Source organism: Thermobia domestica, chromosome 10 (assembly GCF_964235325.1).
Source record: "Thermobia domestica chromosome 10, izTheDome1.hap1.1, whole genome shotgun sequence".
NCBI lineage: Eukaryota > Metazoa > Arthropoda > Insecta > Zygentoma > Lepismatidae > Thermobia > Thermobia domestica.
In genome coordinates this window covers 99,162,113-99,180,876 of record NC_137463.1, presented here as the reverse complement: position 1 = coordinate 99,180,876, position 18,764 = coordinate 99,162,113, and the positions used below count along the sequence as shown (strand labels likewise).

The following is an 18,764-nucleotide window of genomic DNA, read 5'->3' as shown; positions in this document are numbered from 1 at the left end:
ACACATCCAACGTAGCATTCTCATTTAGGTAACTTTCAATCTTGTTTCTTGTGATTTCTTTATTGGGAATGTTTCTGCTTCGTACATCGTTACTGGTCTAAAGTCAATTTTGTAAATCATCCATTTATTCTTTTGTTATGATTCTGCCATCAAACAAAACGCCCCCATTCCTCTAATTGAATCGTCTCTCTTGTATTCTATGTGTTATTTCCACGTTCAAATCACTATTCGTCGCAACAGATGAACCTAAATATTTAAAACTTTTTTCTTCAATCTATCTTCTAGCTTTAAGTCCTCACTTCCTTCTTCGATAAACTCGTGATATTCCGTTTTCTTTTTAAACTAATTTTTAAGGACTTTATCTTCCAAACACTTCCTCCAACTTACTCCTTTCCTTTCTACTTCTTCCCTAATCCTTCTATTTAAACAATTTCAATATTGGATCTCCACAGAACAAAAGCGGCAATACATAGTAAAACGGTTTAAAAATGTGAATTCAACATAATTAGGATTAAATTCCAACACCGAAAACTTAGATATGGCCACTTCTGTTTGATTTTGATTCTCAAATAGCAGAAATGTTGTTGAGTTCAATTTAACGTCCCGTTCAGCAGCGAGGTTATATGAGAATTGGACCTACTGATTAGCGTGGAATCCGAACCACATGAGCTCCCGCCGGAAATCGAACCCGGGTCTTCCATGCCAAAGGCATGTACGCTAACCGCTTAGCCACGGAGGAGTTCTTAAATAGCAAAAATAATAAGAGATAACAATATTTTCGCTTGTTTGCGTAAAATAGACCCAGCGTCGCAAGCGTAACATCCATATCCGGTTTTACCCCTCCACTGAAACTCAAAGGAGTAAGTATGACATTTCCGGTTTGATTTGATTTTCAGTTTACCGCCCCTCTTAGTAGCAAGGCTATATACCAGACGTGCATCCACAGCTTAACGTGGAATCCAAACCACATGAGCTCCTGCCAGGAATCGAACCCGAGTCTCCCAAGTCAAAGGCGCGTACGCTAACGGTTTAACCACGAGTGAGCTCACTTTCGGTTTCAATGTTATCTTCCTACCGTCTGGAAATGCGTCGTAATTTTCATAATATGAAATAAAAATTCATTTGTTACGCGACTCCTGTGTTGGGTTCTACAGTACTGATAGAGTCACAAAACTAATTTCCATTCGAACATGGAAATTTTTATTTTTCTTGGAACTTTATGCTGTGAAGTACCATGAAAAAAGTTAAACATCTTTATATTGACCATCATTAGTTGTATAGTGTTTAAAAGTGGGCAAGTTACACATGTGACCAACTTAGAGAAAATTAGTAGATATATGGTTTAAAACAAAAATTTTCATAAATGATAATAACCTATGCAGAGCTGGCCTGAGGCGTGTGCCACGTGTGCACGCGAGCGTTTCCAGAAAGGTTATCAAAAGCTAAAAAAGTAGGTATAATGAAATTAATTGTTTTGTACAATGTTAAAAAGCAAATCCACATAGTACAGTGAAAACTCCTCTAAGGCGTGCTATACACTACGAGATCAATTCTAGAAAATATCTTAGGATTTATCTTCGGAAAAATGTTATGACATATCTTGTAGGAAATCCTATCCTTTTTTGTGCCATACACGTGAAGAGTTTTTACTCAATATATGTACGAACTGAGGCATTGTGTGGTTATTACGTATATCATCATTTCAAGAGTACAATGATTGAAAGAAAATAAAATATTTGTTCCAGGGTCCCAGACGGGTCCTACTAAAAATGTTCAAATGGCAACGGGGATCAAGTAGGATATCGTTTGAAACCTGTTGTTACATGAAAGCAAATGGAATATGTCTGAACGGTCTACGATAATACTTGCAAAAATCTTGAGTTTTAGTTCTTCTTTCTGTAGTCAGATTTTAGTTTGTTTTCACTTTAATTCTTGTACTGAATGAAAAGAAAGAAAATATCCCTACTGTGAGATTCTGCTCTTTGGGCCCAGTAATATTTAAATAAACAAAGAAATAAAATAAAATAAAATTAAATTAAGGAATAAAGAAAAGAAAACATTTGACATCTTTGAGTATAGAACCAACTAGTTAACATATAATTTACAATGGTGGTACTTATGCTCCTTGTCGGGATTTTCAAGTTAAAAAAATGTTTCAAACAAAGAATTTTCTTGTACTAGGAACAGTGAATACGTGCAAGTGTCTCACAATGACAACAAGTGCCGATTGCAAAATGGAAAGAGAATGCGCTCGGAGAATCGAAATGAGGAAGTACATTTCGACCGGCCGCCATTTTGCACAGGGTAATTTTAGAGAGTCGAGACTTAATCCGTCTTCTTTTATTTCCCAACAGCTTTCCAACGATATGCTACTTGACCTCACTTGCCATTTGACGTGCCTGAAGTTGGCCCGCCACCTCTCCCAAATTACACCAAAAGTTGTGCATCGTTAGTGCACTAACAACTAACGTTAGTGCTATCAGCGTTTACGAGATATTGAAGACTTTTTGTGGGGGGACCAACTTCATATGAAGTTAGCCCCACACCCATCTTTATGCAGACGGATTTTCACAAAACATAACTCATCGTTAGTGTACTTAAACACACTAAGCACTACAGTTAGTGCTACCATAGTTTGGGATTTATTCAAGATTTTTGGTGGGGGGCCAACTTCAGAAATATCAAATTCTATACAAATTGACGTAGAAACATGGGTTAACGGCAATCGTTAGTGCATCGTTAGTGCACTTAAACGCACTAAGCACTAACGTGTATGCTACCATATTTTTTTGTTTTATTCAAAATTTTCAGTGGAAGGCCAACTTCAGAAATATCAAATTCTATACAAATAGAGGTAGAAATATGGGGTTAACGGGTAGAAATATATATCGTTAGTGCACTTAAACGCACTAAGCATTAACGTTAGTGCTACCATATTTTGGGATTTATTCAAGATTTTTGGTGGGGGGCCAACTTCAGAAATATCAGATTTCATATAAATTGACGTAGAAATATATGGTTAACGGTAGTCGTTAGTGCACTTTAACTTACTAAGCAAACGTTAGTGCTACCACACTTTGGGATTTATTCAAAATTTTTGGTGGAGGCCAACTTCAGAAATATCAAATTCCATACAAACTGTCATTATTTTCTAGAAGCACTAACGAATGCAGTAATCACTTTGTTAGTGCTTGAAGTGGGCGCAAATTCACACTGACCACCAAAGATATTTTACTTGTAGCACCTACACTAATAAAGCACTAACGTTAGAGGTTGGTGCACGAAGAAGCACTAACGATGCTCTAAGGATTGCACTAGAAGAGTTCATTAGTGCTTTTTAATTTGAGAGAAATTTGACAGTGAAAAACTCCCCTTAAATTTTTTATGTGAGTTTTCTGACATGTAACTGGCTATAACTACACTAATAGTGAAGCACTAACGAAACAAATTGTTTTCTAGAAGCACGAACGATGCACTAACGAACGGCTCTAAGTTTTTCGTTATTGGTTGAAGTGACCAACCAAAGGCTTCATGAAGGCTTCCAAAGGGTTTTTTTTTTTTAATTTGTAGCACGTACATTAATGAAGCACTAACGATTTCAGTAGAAGAGGTCATTAGTGGTTTTGATTTTGGCGAAAATTTGACGCAATGAAAAATTCCCCATGAATTTCTTATGGGATTTTCGTGGCATATAATTGGCCATATCTACATCAATAGTTAAGCATTAACGGAACTATGAGTGTTTTGTAGAAGCGCTAACGATACATTAACGAATGGATTTATTTTTCGTTAGTGCTTGAAGTGGGAACCAAATTCACGCTACCCCGCAAAGGTTTTTTAATTGTAGCACCTACACTGATGAGGCACTAAACTTAGGTGTTGGAGCACTAGGAAGCACTAATGTTACAAGTAAAGAAAACTTGGGGAAATAGCGTGAACTTAGCCCCCACTACAAGTACGAACGAAAACATTAGTGTTATTCGTTAGTGCATTGTTAGTACCTCTTTTATTTTGTTAGTGCATTGTTAGTACCTGTTTATTTATATGCTACTCATATTTAAGATAACAAAGAAACATATACCAGTCTCGAATTCACAGAACTCTACATTTTACGATAATAGCTTGTTTACCTTCACAATTCAAAATTACATGTCTGACTATAATAGCGTTTCTCATAATTATATATTATAAACATGTCCTTGACAACGAGTATATCCTTAACAACGAATACCATCACCATAGCAACGTATTAACAAAAATATTACTCAATCTATAAATACTACTTACATTTTTTCTTATTCTTTCTTCTTTTAATTTTCTGGCTAATGCTTGTAAATATAGCACTTCTGTCCGGATTACTAAATATACAACGTACGTTATCGTTGTAATGTGTTTTCCTGTTTTGATATCTGTTTCACCGTTTCTGTGTTTTTTGGAGGGGTGGGGGTGGCCATAGACTTTACACTGACGTTTTTGCTGATATTTTTACTGGGTAATTTTAGAGAGTCGAGACTTGTTCCGTCTTCTTTCATTTAACAACAGGTTACTTGACCCCCTTACCATTTGCAATTTTTAACTTGAACCCCGCACGGGACCCTGCGGTTGGCGCTGGGACAACACATTTTGCTTCGATACATTGTACTTTTAAAATGATCAAACACATGTTTCCTTGTTTTGGCGTATGTCCCATTGTTTGCGATTTCTAAGGGTGGAAACGGATTTTTTTGGCCACCTTGTATATTCATATAACTCGCACAGTATATGCATTCGGAATTTTTTAAATTACAGTTTCGTAATAAGTGTCATTAGTGCTTTCGACTGGTGTATAAACCATCTTCCACATGGATTATACACCACGATATATAATCTCCCTCTCTTCCCTTGTCAGTGTAGTTTGTTTACTGGATATTGAATATAACAATCACATGAGCTGTGGTTAATTTAAATTTGTGTAACCTGTTTGTAACGGGCACTTCTCATCCACAGACTAGAATATAGACTTCAAACTCAGCGAAAAACTGGAAACTTGGCGACAGTAGCACCTCTAACACGCGACGACGGAACTAACCAGTCCATCTGACGTCACCTACGTGGAAATTTCGAAAGTAACTATTACTCTTTCGCTCCTTTAGTTTCATTTGGGGAACAGCTTTTTTCTGTTGGCGTACTTCGCGCAACTTAGATATTTTCAAAGTGAACTCTTCAAAAGAAAAATTTGTTAATATGAAAAGAGCTGAAAAGGAACGTCCAGTCCAGAGACAGTAATATAAAAAAGTGAAGATTAGCTTATCTTTCTGCACTACATCTAATGGGGCGTTTACACTTGGTCGATTTAGTCGCACGACTAAATCGACTCGCTGCATTTGCCACTAAATCGAAGCAACTAGGCCGAATCAGATCGATAGATGTGTTCAATTATTTCAACCACAGAAAATAGAACGTCTTTCAATTCAGTTTCCAGTCGATTAGTCGCTTTCGATCAACAGGCGATTAAGTTGAATTCCCGTTTACACGGTCGATTAAGTTGAAAGTGACGTCAATTCAACTGAATCGAACGCAAATCGACTAAGTGTAAACGCCCCATAACACTGAGATGTGATGCAGACAAAAACAATCCGCCGATTACTATGACAACTCATGACGTCACGTTCCAAGACGGATGGCAGCGCCATCCACACACGACGATACAGATCTCACCCACCGAGAGCGTTGATTGGTTATTTCGCTGTGCAGAAATTGATATCAATAGCGCATATAGGAAGTTGCTCGTCTGTATGTATTCTAGTCTGTGCTTCTCATCTACGGACAAATAATGGTGTCCCATCCATGTCCGTTATTCAGAGGTTTTACTGTATGCTCTAAATCTACTATAACTTTGTAAATATTCTGTACTTACAAGTCTCCTATTTACTGAAATAACTGTATGCATTGCTCTTAAAACCTACTCCGTAAACTGAAACAAATAACATAATAGATACGGTACTATTTTTAACTACATTTCATTTGTTTTCCGTGCATTTAGTTTACTTTCCATTACAAAGTTACTTTGAAACAAATAACAAATAAATGTTGTAGTAGGAGATACTGGTAGTTTTATTTTCTACCATGGTAAAAATTGTAAAACATTGAAATGGTAAATTATTACTTATTTACTTTGTTTTTAATACATTGTTTTTTTTTGTTTTTTTTTACAGTCATCTATGACTGAATTTTAAAGTTTGATTATTATTTAAAAAAGTATTTTAAATGAAGTTATTAACAAAATATTATTATTAAATTACATTTCAGGGTAATCATTTAACCTAGTTTATTTGAGCGTCCATTGAAAAAGATAGTTCAAACGACTAATCAGTAGTTCTTTTACACATTTACATCGAAAAAAAAAATAGTCAATAAAATATTAACTTTTAATGCCTATTAATTTAATCTAGTTTTGCGTTCATAAAGCTCTGAAATACTAATTTCAATTGTTGAATTTTTAAAAAAATCCGAGATTTTCCCCTCCTCCTGTTCCTTGGGGTGTATTTCATATCTCCAAAACCCCTGGTGTACCGCGGTGTGAATGAAGCCATCTTTCAGTCTTGCAGACACACCATTTGGATCGTCGGTTGGCGCTGCCTGCATGTATTCTATTTACAATGCAAGATCATATTACTCTGTGAGTATCGTTAATGTGTAAACTTCAAAACATTTGAGTTACTGGTTACATAAAGATCTAGGCGAAAATATTTAGATATTCTATATCTGTATCAGGCACGTAGCCAGGATTTAGACTGTGGTTATCATACCAGAGACTCGATCATTCTAAATTATTTTACTGGTAACATATATTGGTTCGTTTAGCCAGGATTTCGTAATGGAGGGGGGAGGCGTGACATGAAATACTGTGGTTACATACCAGGGGCTCGATCAGTCTAAACTTTTTTACTGGCAACATACCCATATTGGTTTGTTAGGACAATAAAATAAGGATATGTTAGTAAGTGTTTTAATAACGAACTATGAAGAAACCTCGAGTAAAAGAATATTAAAAACTAATGAAAGTATACTTTTCCGAGATCATTCGAACTCGGTTCTTCTTGTCTTCTTTCTCTTATCTTCGTTTAATTCCGTCAAGGATAGCAACGAGATCTCTTTCGGCAGTAAAGACAACCTATAAAATGGATTAGTGTTGCCGCGAAATTTAAAATTTCTTTAACAAGTGTAACTTTAATCTATGTGGCCAGGCTCATATTATTGGTAATTGTGGTCATTTCTTAAGTTCTACCTGAGGGTCTATCTGATCCAAACAGTTTATCGATAGTTACTTGTAGTCCATAGGATTGGTATGGAGCCAGATGGAATTCGGAATGCTCCGTTACAATAATATATATTTCCAAATTGACATCCCTCCCCCGTTTCCTCCACAAAAAGCTCCTCATAAGAAAGAATAACCAAACACTTGCTGTAGCTTTATATTTTTATCGCTAATTCTTCTTTTTCTCGTTTCTTTTTGTTTCATTCTTCTTTAATATTTTTCATTTCTGGTTCTCAAGGGGGCGTCCGGACCCCCCGGGCCCACCCCTTGGCTACGTGCCTGTCTGTATGTATAAAAATTGATGTATCTATGTATATGTTCCAGCAAAACTCTGGAACGTTTGTAGCAATTTCAAATAAACTTGGTATACATATGACATTCTGAAAAAAAAATATTATGGAAGTAAAGGCCCCTTTAGAGTCCTTAGGGAATTGGAAGCGGTGACAAATAAAAATTTTTAGACGATCGATATTAGTGTCGAATCCATAATTTTCGAAATCGCCGGGATGAATAATGGCATACCCGTTGCCGTTAAGATTCAAGGTCATTCCTCATCAGTATCAGTGAGAAGGGGAAGGAACGACATGTAAAAATAATCATAAACGACCGATATGTATCCAATCCATAATTTTCGGGGTCACTGGGATGAACAGTGTAGTACTTTCCAATGTAGTTTAAATCCACGTACAGCCTTCATCAGCACTGGAGGGAGAGGGGAAGGTAGAAAATGAAAGGTCCAAAATCGACGTTATCTGCTGCTTGTGATCACAACACGGAAAACGGCCGACCTGTTCCAAATGAATTTTAGAACGTAGTACCTATCTGAAACTGGATTCTTATCATGCCATTCTAATTAAAGGATATACACTAAATGGATACATTTATGTAAAAAATAAATTATCTTGCGAACTTTTATCATTACATTTTCATTGAAATGTGTATCCTAAGGGTGGATGGAGAGTTCAAATATTTTTATGTTCTTCCCTTGCGGTGAACAAGCATTTTAGTTAGTTTCTAATACAATAGTTTTTAAGGCTAAACTAATTAACTAGGCCTATGTACGTATTTTTTGTATTTTACAAATACATTTTTCACTGAAAACCATTTCTAAAATACGACCTATTGTATATAATAAATATAATTTGCTACTCCATACTATCATTCTCTAATTGCGAATTCCTAAAGCTGTCCATCTTGGAGGTACGTATCCTTCGCAATACCACAGCAACAGTACTTTTAAATATATTCAAGGTTCTAACCTGCAAACTCCATCCTTTCCCCCAGACTACAACATTGATTAAAACAGGTAGTTTATCATTTTCCTTTTACACAGAACTTTATCTAACTGAAAATTGAAAAAAAAATGTAAATTAATGAAAGAGCTTTAAAACGATAAGAAAATAAATAAATAAATAAAAAGTACGGACAGTCGCACTAAGCTTTCTCGCTCACAGTTCTTAAATTATGTCATATTGCAGTTATTACGGAGACTATTTACGAAATATGAACAAAATTATAATAGGTATTTTCCGAAAATTTTGTCCGAAGAAAGGGGGCATAATGGCTCAATGGTAGAGCGCTTACATCTGGTGCGTGGGGTCCCTGGCTCGATACCCGTCCAAGTAAGTTTGTGGTGGACAATATAGTGCTCGTGAGTTTCCTCGGGTACTCCCGTTTCCTTTCACATTATCATTCCACCAATTCAATTCCATCATCATTCACTTGCTTTAATCATCCGTCTCCCTTAGTCTAAAGGGTATAATCGTGGTTTGGAAGTTAAACTCGAAGATTTCATTTCATTTCATTTTTTTTCCGGAGAAAACTCATTCCCAAGAGGAAGCTAACTCTTTATGAGAAAATATTTATCTCATATTGTGGAGTTATTAGAGAATTATTTATTTATGAAATCTGAACAAAATCAACGTAACGGTGTTTCCGAAAATCGTCAGAAAAAAAAATCTGAATCCAAGAGTAAACCACCTCTTGTAGACTTTTCCATGCCAAATGATTTATGCCGTATTGTAGGACTGTAAACGAAATATTCAGTTATTTATGAAATAAGAACAAAACCAATTGCTTTTTTAAGCCGTTAGTAAACAACTCACTCCAAGAGTATATTACCATTTGTAAATTTTTAAATTAAAAATGACGTAAAATATTACAGTTTTGTTAATGAAAGTTTTTTTAAAAATGAAATATAAACAAAATTGCTCCTTAAAGAACTTCCCCTAAGAGTCAACTACCTCTTCTGGTTTCTTTCTAGAATAACGACTTATACTATATTATAGGGTTGTTAATCTGTAAACTCACTATGTTTGTTACTTCATACCTCTTGGACCAATCGACTGATTTCGATCCAGTTTCCAGCATAGATGAGGTTCGGGCCTGGAATGTTTTTTGTTTTTTTATCACTTTACTTTGACGGTACAACTTAAGGAGGGGAGGGGAAGATATATAAAAATGATCGAAAATGGCCGATATTAATGTCGAATCGATAGGTTTTGGGGGGTCGCTGAGATGAACAGTGACACTTCCGATGCGTTTAAATCCAAATTCGGCCCCGCAACTTGGTGGAGGAGGGGATATATATATATATATATATATATATATATATATATATATATATATATATATATATATATAAAGGAGTTGTGAATTTAAAGTTTTTATTTCAACCTAGCAGGTAATCGACGCTAGTGATTTAAAAAATAAAAATAATCGTCAGAGATTTTTTTTTTTTTTTTAGAAAATCACGTTTTCAGGTTTTTTTCTTTTACTCTTCAGTAAACTACTTTATCTTTTGGGTTTGGCCCAGATATGTTGAATGATATGGCTTCTGCCCAACGGAAGAATAGATGGACAACCATTGATAAATGGCTTGAATTCCATGTGTCATCATCAGGGCCCGGATCTTGTTGACAAGTCAACTTTTTTCTCTTACGGATAAGACAAGCCAACTTCAAATAAAAACCTTATCTGTCAGAAATGGTAATTAAAATCTAATAGATATTCAAAAATAACAATGTTTAACGAAATAAACGTTTTAAAAAAATTAGTCAATTTTTGTGAATTTTAGTGTCATTTTACAGGAATTTTAGTGTCATTTTATTGGTCACTTTTTAGAAAATTTTAGGTCAACAAGATCCGGGCCCTGGTCATCATATATATATATATATATATATATATATATATATATATATATATATATATATATATATTCAAGGTTGACCGCGATTTTCGTACGTAAATAATCAATGAAAAACCGGATCATGATGAAACTTGCGGGTGACGTAATGCATTCCTTCTCGAGTAACTAGCGCCCGATATGATGTATTTGACGCATGTGCAGCAGTTGCAGCGAACATGGCGGCAAGCAGTGTGTCTGTGGCTGTGGAGCAGCGGTGTGTAATCAAATTTCTTGTGAAGGAGAAAGTTAATTAAACCAGCTGAGATTTTCAGAAGATTGCAAGCAGACTATTATGAACAAACGATGTCACGGACAAGAGTGTACGAATGGTGTAAACAGTTTCGCTAAGAACGGGAGCTGGTGACAGATGAAGCACATGGACACGTTCGCCCGACTGCAATCACACCAGTGAATATCGCAAGTGTTGAGCAAATGATTCTTGAGAACCGGCGAGTAACAGTGCGGGATATTGCTTCCGAGGTGAATATCAGTGTCGGGAGTGTTGAGACAATCATTCACGACCACTTACGCTTCCGCAAAATCTGTGCAAGGTGGGTTCCACGCCAGTTGAATTTTGATCAGCAGTGGACACGCATGACGGTCTGCGAACAGTTCTGTCAAATCCCCTACAGTCCAGATTTAGCTCCCAGTGATTATCATTTGTTTGCACCCCTTAAAGACCATCTGGGAGGGAAGAAATTCACGACAGATGAAGCACTGCGGAACGATGTCCTCCAGTGGCTACGACAATAACCAAGTTCTTTCTGCGCCAAAGCAATCAGGGAGCTGCCACAACCAGTGGCGGCGGTTGGACGTTAAAAGTGGGGGGGGGGGCAAGACATGATCTGAATATTTGATATCAATGTTAGTTTTCCTGGTTACTTGTAACACTGTTTGACGAAAGGTTGTATAACTAATAGGATACTATCTTTTTCCGTTAAAATACCGTATATCGTATTTCATATTTTATGAAGTAAATTGACAAGAGAAACGCAAGTAGGCACTAGCCCTTTGTACTCTTAAACAACGAAGGATGAGATTTGATTCCTTGCTCATGAATATCTGTCTGGAAAATTGTGTGATCAGATTAGAGGTATATTTAATAAATTTGCAAAACAAATAAACAGAAAGGATAATATTAATCAAATATTAATCAAAGGATTTGACATAGTAATGAATGATGAGGCTTGTTTTGCAAAAGTTATATTGAAACTCGAAATTAATGAACAACTTATATTTTTAATTCCACGCATGCTATTATATATGTTATTACTCTTAGGATGACAGTGAACACTACAAGCATATGCTACGACATTTAAAGAAATACTTTTGCAGCTTCCCGAAACATGTTCGCTACCATTAAGTACAATTTTCACTTTCTTGGAATATATCAAAACTCAGCAATACTTAGTGACTCCACATTCCAGTTATACAAAATAATCCTAAAACCTAGAATTATGCTAAATTTAATAAATTGAATTGTAAGTACAAAACTGTATATGTACACCCCTAAACTCCTATATTATACTGCAAAATGAATATTCCTTACTGATCTCCTTCGTGGCTAAGCGGTTAGCGTACACGCCTTTGACGTGGGAGACCCGGGCTCGATTCCCCGGGAGGAGGTCACGTGGTTCGGACTCCACGTTGATAATTAAGTCCACGTCTCGCATAACTTCGCTGCTGAACAGGATGTTAAACTGAAGAAAACCAAATCAAAATATTCCTTATTATTAGAAAGAAGAAAATACATTTTAGAAACTGTTGATTTTTGTGCAAATAAAGAATAACTTGTGAAGGACTTATTTTCTTGCGAAATGTTATCTCAATTACTTCCAGAGCGGCTGACTAACATATCGAGCCCTTGCAAGTAGAAATTAAAGTACGCTCGAATTGTGGAGCTCCAATAGGTTAATTTTTGGTCCATTTTTAGTGGCAGTTTAAACGCAATTCCTGTAGCTTTCTTAATTCCACGGGAAGACAACCAATACGTACTCATGGAACGACAAATATTTTATGGCAACATTTTTATTCTATGAACCAATAATACATACAAAACTTTATATTTCCAAATGAAACTATATACATTAATGGGTAATTTCAAAAAAGTGGGGGGGCAACTGCCCCCCTTTGCCCCCCCCTAATCGCCGCCCATGCCCACAACGATGGCAACGTACGGAGAATACTTTGAAAAGCTGACCTAGTTTGGTGCTTCTTGTGCTATTTGTTTCATCCGAAGAAATAAAAGTCCCGGTCAACCGGGTATATATGTATATATATTCTACCATTATTGGCAAGACATTTGCCGCAGCTGAGAAGTTTTCATGCTCCACGGTCTTCAGGCAACTCTGTCTTCACGTACGATTTTCTGTTTTGATATCGTCCATCAATTAAAACCTCTTTTGCTCCGTCCCTCTCTTTCCTGTCCCCATACCCTCTAGCATCCCTCATATGTAGGGGCTATGAAATGAGTAAATGTGTTGAAATCTCGAATTCGATTTTTTTTTTTTTTTCATAATCAGTATATTCTTCTCTCCTATCTTCGGTTAAAAATCAAAATAAAATAAAATAAAATAAAATAAAAAGCATATGATAAGTTTGAACAAAATGGGTGGTGTAATGGTTATTTCTTACAACGTTGGTGCAAGCTTTAGGAAGTTGAAATCAATGTATATGCGCAGAGACCAGCCGTAACAACGATAAATTGGCTACTTTGCATCGCAATGGGCATTTTGGAGATCAATTACCTCAGTTATTGGATAGTTGATTATCAGAGTGAAACAAAATCACATCTCGAAGCAAATACTATGTTCAAAAATTCATTTCAAATGATTCAGCTGCTTTCTTGTGCAGAGGTGGAGAGATTCATGACCCATGATCTGGAGTGACAAGTACAGATTCCGAGATAACGAAATGCCACACAGATAAAGAGTATTACTCCTAAGCTCCTAAGCAATTCTAACAAACGGAATTTTCTACTCTCTATCTCTCTGTTCTCACGAAATCGATATATATTCTCCTTTGCCGTATGCTTCTGTGTATGTCGAAGCATTGCATGAAAATTAACTACAAGGTCTATCAGAGTACACAGGCGTAAGAATCACTGAAAATCTACATGTTTTTCTTATGAGCCCGTAAAACTCATCGTGTGTCATATGAAGGATGTCATTGAGCCCAAACAGTGTTTTGTTAAATCATTTGTAAAGTGCTCTAAACCACTGCACTACTTTTCAGTATTGAAAGACAAATAAACGTGAAATTATATTTGAAATATGTTGATTATCATAGTAAAGTGTTTGGTAGAATGACGACGCAACTTTCTAGCTTTACCTTCCCGGGACAGAAAATTTTGTGAGGGGCAGCTTTTTTTGTGTTGCAAACAGAGCCCTGCACGGGTCGGGCGCGCCCGGTTTGGCCCGGAATGTGCCCGGCCCGGCCCGCTCTGGCCCTTTCAAGTAATATCAAACTGGATCGAGCCCTAACCGGGCCGGGTACATTCCGGGTCGGACACAAATGCTATAGGGCCGAACCGGGCACATGTATTTCCGGCCCGGCCCGGCTCGGCCTGGACACTTTGAAAGAAGGATCGGAAACTAATGTTGTCAACCTTTTATTTTTAATGTCCTCCACTACCCCTGCCTTTGCCGTGTTGGTACGGTCTTACTGTCAGCTAGAGACTTGCATGGGCCGGGCCCGGCCCAGCCCGCGGGCCGGGCTTGGGCGGGCCAACTCTGTTATTTCTTTCTGCTGGGCCGGGCTTGGGCGGGCCGACACTGATTTCTCTTCAGGTCGGACCGGGCTGGGGCCGATTAATTGCAATTCTTTAATAATTATTGATTTTCGTTAAACGATAATTGGAATAAAGCCAAACGTTGAAGAAGTGTGTCCGTGAAAAATGTTACAAAGAATGTAATAGCTATTTACAGTTTTTGTTGCTTAGCGGCTCCACTTTCACTATAGAGGATTGTAGGCATTGCGCGGTAAATTGAGCTCTGATCTTGACCTTCACTGAACCCAAAATATGACAAGAAGGGGTAGGAAAGTTTTGCCTGTCGCTGAACAATATTGCAATCTTCACTTATGCTAAAAATCAATTAAGTTAGATTTTTCTTACAGGAAATGGAGATTTTGTTCTCTCGATGACAGGCAAAGTTCTAGGAGGCAATGGTACTATTCGGTAGGCAAGCGTCAGGTTGTGAACCAGAGTTTACAAAATGTTTCTGAGGGTTAGGTCAAATTAGTACTAAATTTTGAGAAAGATTGAGGCTCGAGCTCAATTTTTTAAAAATTTATCGGGCCCGGGCCGGGCTTGGGCCAATAATTTTAAAAAACCTATTGGGCCGGGCCGGGCTCGGGCCGAAAATCTCCAAAACTTTTCGGGCCCGGGCTGGGCCGGGCCTGGGTACATTCGGGCTGGATTGGGCTCGGGCCGAAAAATTCGGCCCGTGCAGGTCTCTACTGTCAGCCTATGCTAATCGTAATGTGTTTGGGAAACTGACTCTTTATTCAAGACTGTAAAGGATTGTAATACTACTACTACTACTGACATGTCAGGTGGTACCGAATTTACCTTCTAAGTACAGAAAAAAAAACAGAATAATGCTACTTATTATGGCCGGTCTGCGTAGAATGTGAACCCATGCTTGATCTACGAGGGACAATGATTGCTCAGTAGGAAAAGCACTCACATCTGGTGCTAGAGGTCGTCGGATCAATCCCTGCTTGTGCTATGTGAGCTTTCTGGTGGACAAACACAGTGTGTGGGATTTCTCGGCGTTCTCCAGTTTCCTCCCACTTTATTCATTCAACCATTTCATTTATTTCTCATCATCACCGTCTCTTTTAGCCTAGCCGGCATAATTGTGGGACGTAAAACTCAAAGATTTTATTTTTATTGTCTTGTTTTCATATTACTAGTAATAGCAGTAGTGGTATTCGCTGTCGTATTAGTATAGTAATGAGTAGTAGCAGTAGTGGTAATAGTAATAGTAGTAGCAGTGGCAGCAATAGTGGAATTAGCATAGCATTCGTAATCGTAATAGTAATAGTAGTATTAGCAGTAGTAGTTGTAGTATTAGTATCACATGGTCAGGGCCGTGCCGTGGAAAATCAGCGCCCGGGGCGAGAGTATACGACGGCGCCCCCATACATATATTCCAAGCAATTTTTCCTATCTTTTTTCCTTTTTTCTCTCCCGAATTTTTCGCCCCCTTTCTTCGGCGCCTGGGGCCGTCGCCCCGCCCCCCCACGGTACGGCCCTGAATATGGTGTAACAGTTTTACATATCTTCTCTGTTACTCGTAATGCACTAATGAGTGTAGTATAAGACTTTTACGTCCATGAGCTGTATTAGACCATAATAAACATGGCTGGACAGAGCAAGCACAGATAACAAATAGACAGACAGAATAGGGATATAGAAAACAAACCTTGGGTAATCTTTCACATAATTTTCCCATTCGAGAAGGACAAATAGACATTGCAATATTATGACGACACATTTCTTATTTTCCATTGCATATTGAAGGATTGACATGACTTATCAACTTGGTTGTTCTAAGGCCGGTTACGCCCGGCCCGTTTGTGCCCGGCCCGTTCTCTGCCCGGCTCGAGATTCGGGCCGGGTCGGGTCGAGCCGGGCACAGAATACAGATCCATCCGACCCGGGCTGGGCCTGGGCTTGCAGGGCTCTGGTTGCAAAAAGATAGTACCCTACTTGATTTACATTACAACATTTCTGAGGGGCAGGTGGTCACTAGGGAGCGCTAAACCCCTGTCCCTGTCTGGCGTCATCAGTAGTTTAGTAATGAAAAAGAAATAAATAGTAGCGTACCTGGAATCGGAGTTCTCCTATTGGTGGCTTAGCGTATGGAATTCCGTGAAAAGCAAAATATTCCTTTCCAGAAAATGATTTCTTAACAGTTCCTTGTATGGGACCCTGCGCTACGTTTACAACAGGAGAATATTTAGATTCACTGAAATATAACCCAGCAGATACAAGCACAAACAAAGCCCACTTCATCTCGACACGCGCTTGAAGACTCCCACAATGTTACTGAAATTAGCAATGCTGTTGCCGAGCGTAGAAAGAAGATGTCCTTGGGGCACAGGTCAAATAGAATAACCAGTTTCGTTCGCTGCACTAAGTTTAGACTAACCAGAGATAACAATTATTGATAACTTAGTTTGGGAGGAGGAACCTCTTTTATTTTTATTGCCTATAATTTTTATCACATTATTTATGCTTTTATTTCACTCTTTAGTGATGGGCATTAGATAAAACAATCTTCACGCGCTATTTTAAGATAAACTTTTATTTGTATAGTGTGCTTAGACGTCACGTATACATGTAAAAGAAAATATTTGTGATGATGAAATTCAGTTATCAAAATCGACTTCAAACATAAGGGAAACCCCTTGGTACGTTGGCTACTATCAGTAGCGTAGCCAGGATGTGTGTTTGGGGGGGGGGGCAAGTTCTGTTATAGGTACATATAGAAACATTACAAACAAAGCAATATATAAACATAAAAATATATAAAAAATTACAAATGTCAAAGTACCGAAGTACATTGTCGGACCTCTTTGGGGGGGGAGGGGCGGCCCCTCTGCCCCCCCTTCCCTACGCCACTGGCTACTATTGGTTGCATTAAAAGATTCCGTACAGAAAATAACTTACAGTAAAATCTTGTTAATCTCGGTAAATCAAGTTCCACTTGATAACGACAGGTAAAAAAAAAAAAAAAAAAAAAGCAAGGTTTAAAATGTGCTCAGAAGTCAATAATCTCATTCATCATATAGCCCCGTGATAGTTAAGAATACTGTATTTACATGAATAAATATCAACCAACTCAAGCGGCATTTCTTTAATGTTACCGCGATCGCAACATCACAACACCGGACAGGTGGTCCCATGTAGCGTTGTCTTTAATGATATAATATTTCGGGGAGCAGGAAAATTCGGTGTAGGAAATTTCAGTGTAGGAAAATTCGGTGTAAGAAAACTCGGTGTAGGAAAATTCGGTGTACAGAAAATTCGGTGTACGGAAAACTCGGTGTGGGGAATGTTCGGTGTAAAGAAAGATTCGTTGTAGTAGACAGTAGTATTTATTAAAAACTTAACTTTGAGCATAAATGAGCGTATTAGTTTTAAGTTCAAACTTTGTGTAGAACGTACTTTTACTGTCTGCTATACCAAATTTTGAAAAATTGTGATCGTGAAATAATTTGAATTCTAGATTTCGACAGATTTTAGCATTTCATGGCCCTTACATAACAAGAAATTTGTTTATTGATGTCCGTTTGTGTGATTTAGCGAAGCGATCATCGATACCAATCGACATTTCATTTAAAACTTAAGTTTTTATGCTGTTTTGGAGGATGTCTCCTAGAATTTTATATTTTAAAAAAAAAAAGTAGGTTACTAGACAGGTAAAGTTGAAAATTGTAGATTTTTCAAAAATGTTCTGACGATTTTATGTATATTTTATAAATAAATATTTAAATTTAAATTCTACAAAAACGACATAGTTTATTTATGTTACTCAAAGGTGTAAAAATAAATGCCTCAACTAAAGTATCTACGCCTGATTGGAGGAGAAGTCAATAAGGAGTCAATAGGGTTGCAGTACTTGTTTACCTTAAGGCAAACAAACTAAAGTGTCTGATTGGAGGAGAATTAAACTATTTGTACAAATATTATATGATAAAACCATCCTGCTTTATATTGCCCTTTCCACTAAGACTTTTTTGATCAATATATTTTTGCATCTTACATATGTATATGTAGAGTGATACTCCCGGATTCATTGGGCTCTAGAATTTCCAACTAAAGTCCGGTTTTCATGCGGTTTGTTGCAAATTATCAAGGGAGAATGGGAGGTTTATGGGACTATGTTTACTGGTTTAAATTCATCCGGGGTAATATCGAGCAGGCCGCAAGAAAAACAGCAAATATTCGGCATTGTACGTTACAGTTCGAATGAGATATTGGATATTTGAAGCGAAATTGAAGAATACAAATTAAGTGTTAGTGAGAATACAAATTAAGTGTTAGTAAAATGAAATGAAATCTTTAAGTTTTATGTCCAACAACATCTGCCAGCGGTGTCCGATGCTTCCCTGCCTTACTCAGAAGAGATCCTGTTTCCTGCAATTTATTCACTAGCGACCATATTATGTTCCTGTTTGGGGCAGAACGTGAGGCAAAGTTGCGTGTAGCTGCCCTTTGCGTAGCAACAACAGATCCCGGCCTCTAAAATCTTTTTAACGATAAAATCA

The 18,764-nt window shown here is 37.4% G+C and overlaps 1 protein-coding gene across 1 annotated transcript in view; it reads right to left on the bottom strand.

The window, feature by feature from the left end:
• Nucleotides 1–16,589, bottom strand: part of LOC145662603 (venom carboxylesterase-6-like) — an 86,146-nt gene extending 69,557 nt beyond the window's left edge. The window contains exon 1 of the mRNA XM_081728319.1: nucleotides 16,318–16,589. Within this exon, the coding sequence (XP_081584445.1) occupies nucleotides 16,318–16,506 (189 nt within the window). The 5' untranslated portion in view covers nucleotides 16,507–16,589. The remainder of the gene's footprint in view (nucleotides 1–16,317) is intronic.
• Nucleotides 16,590–18,764: the final 2,175 nt, after the last annotated feature.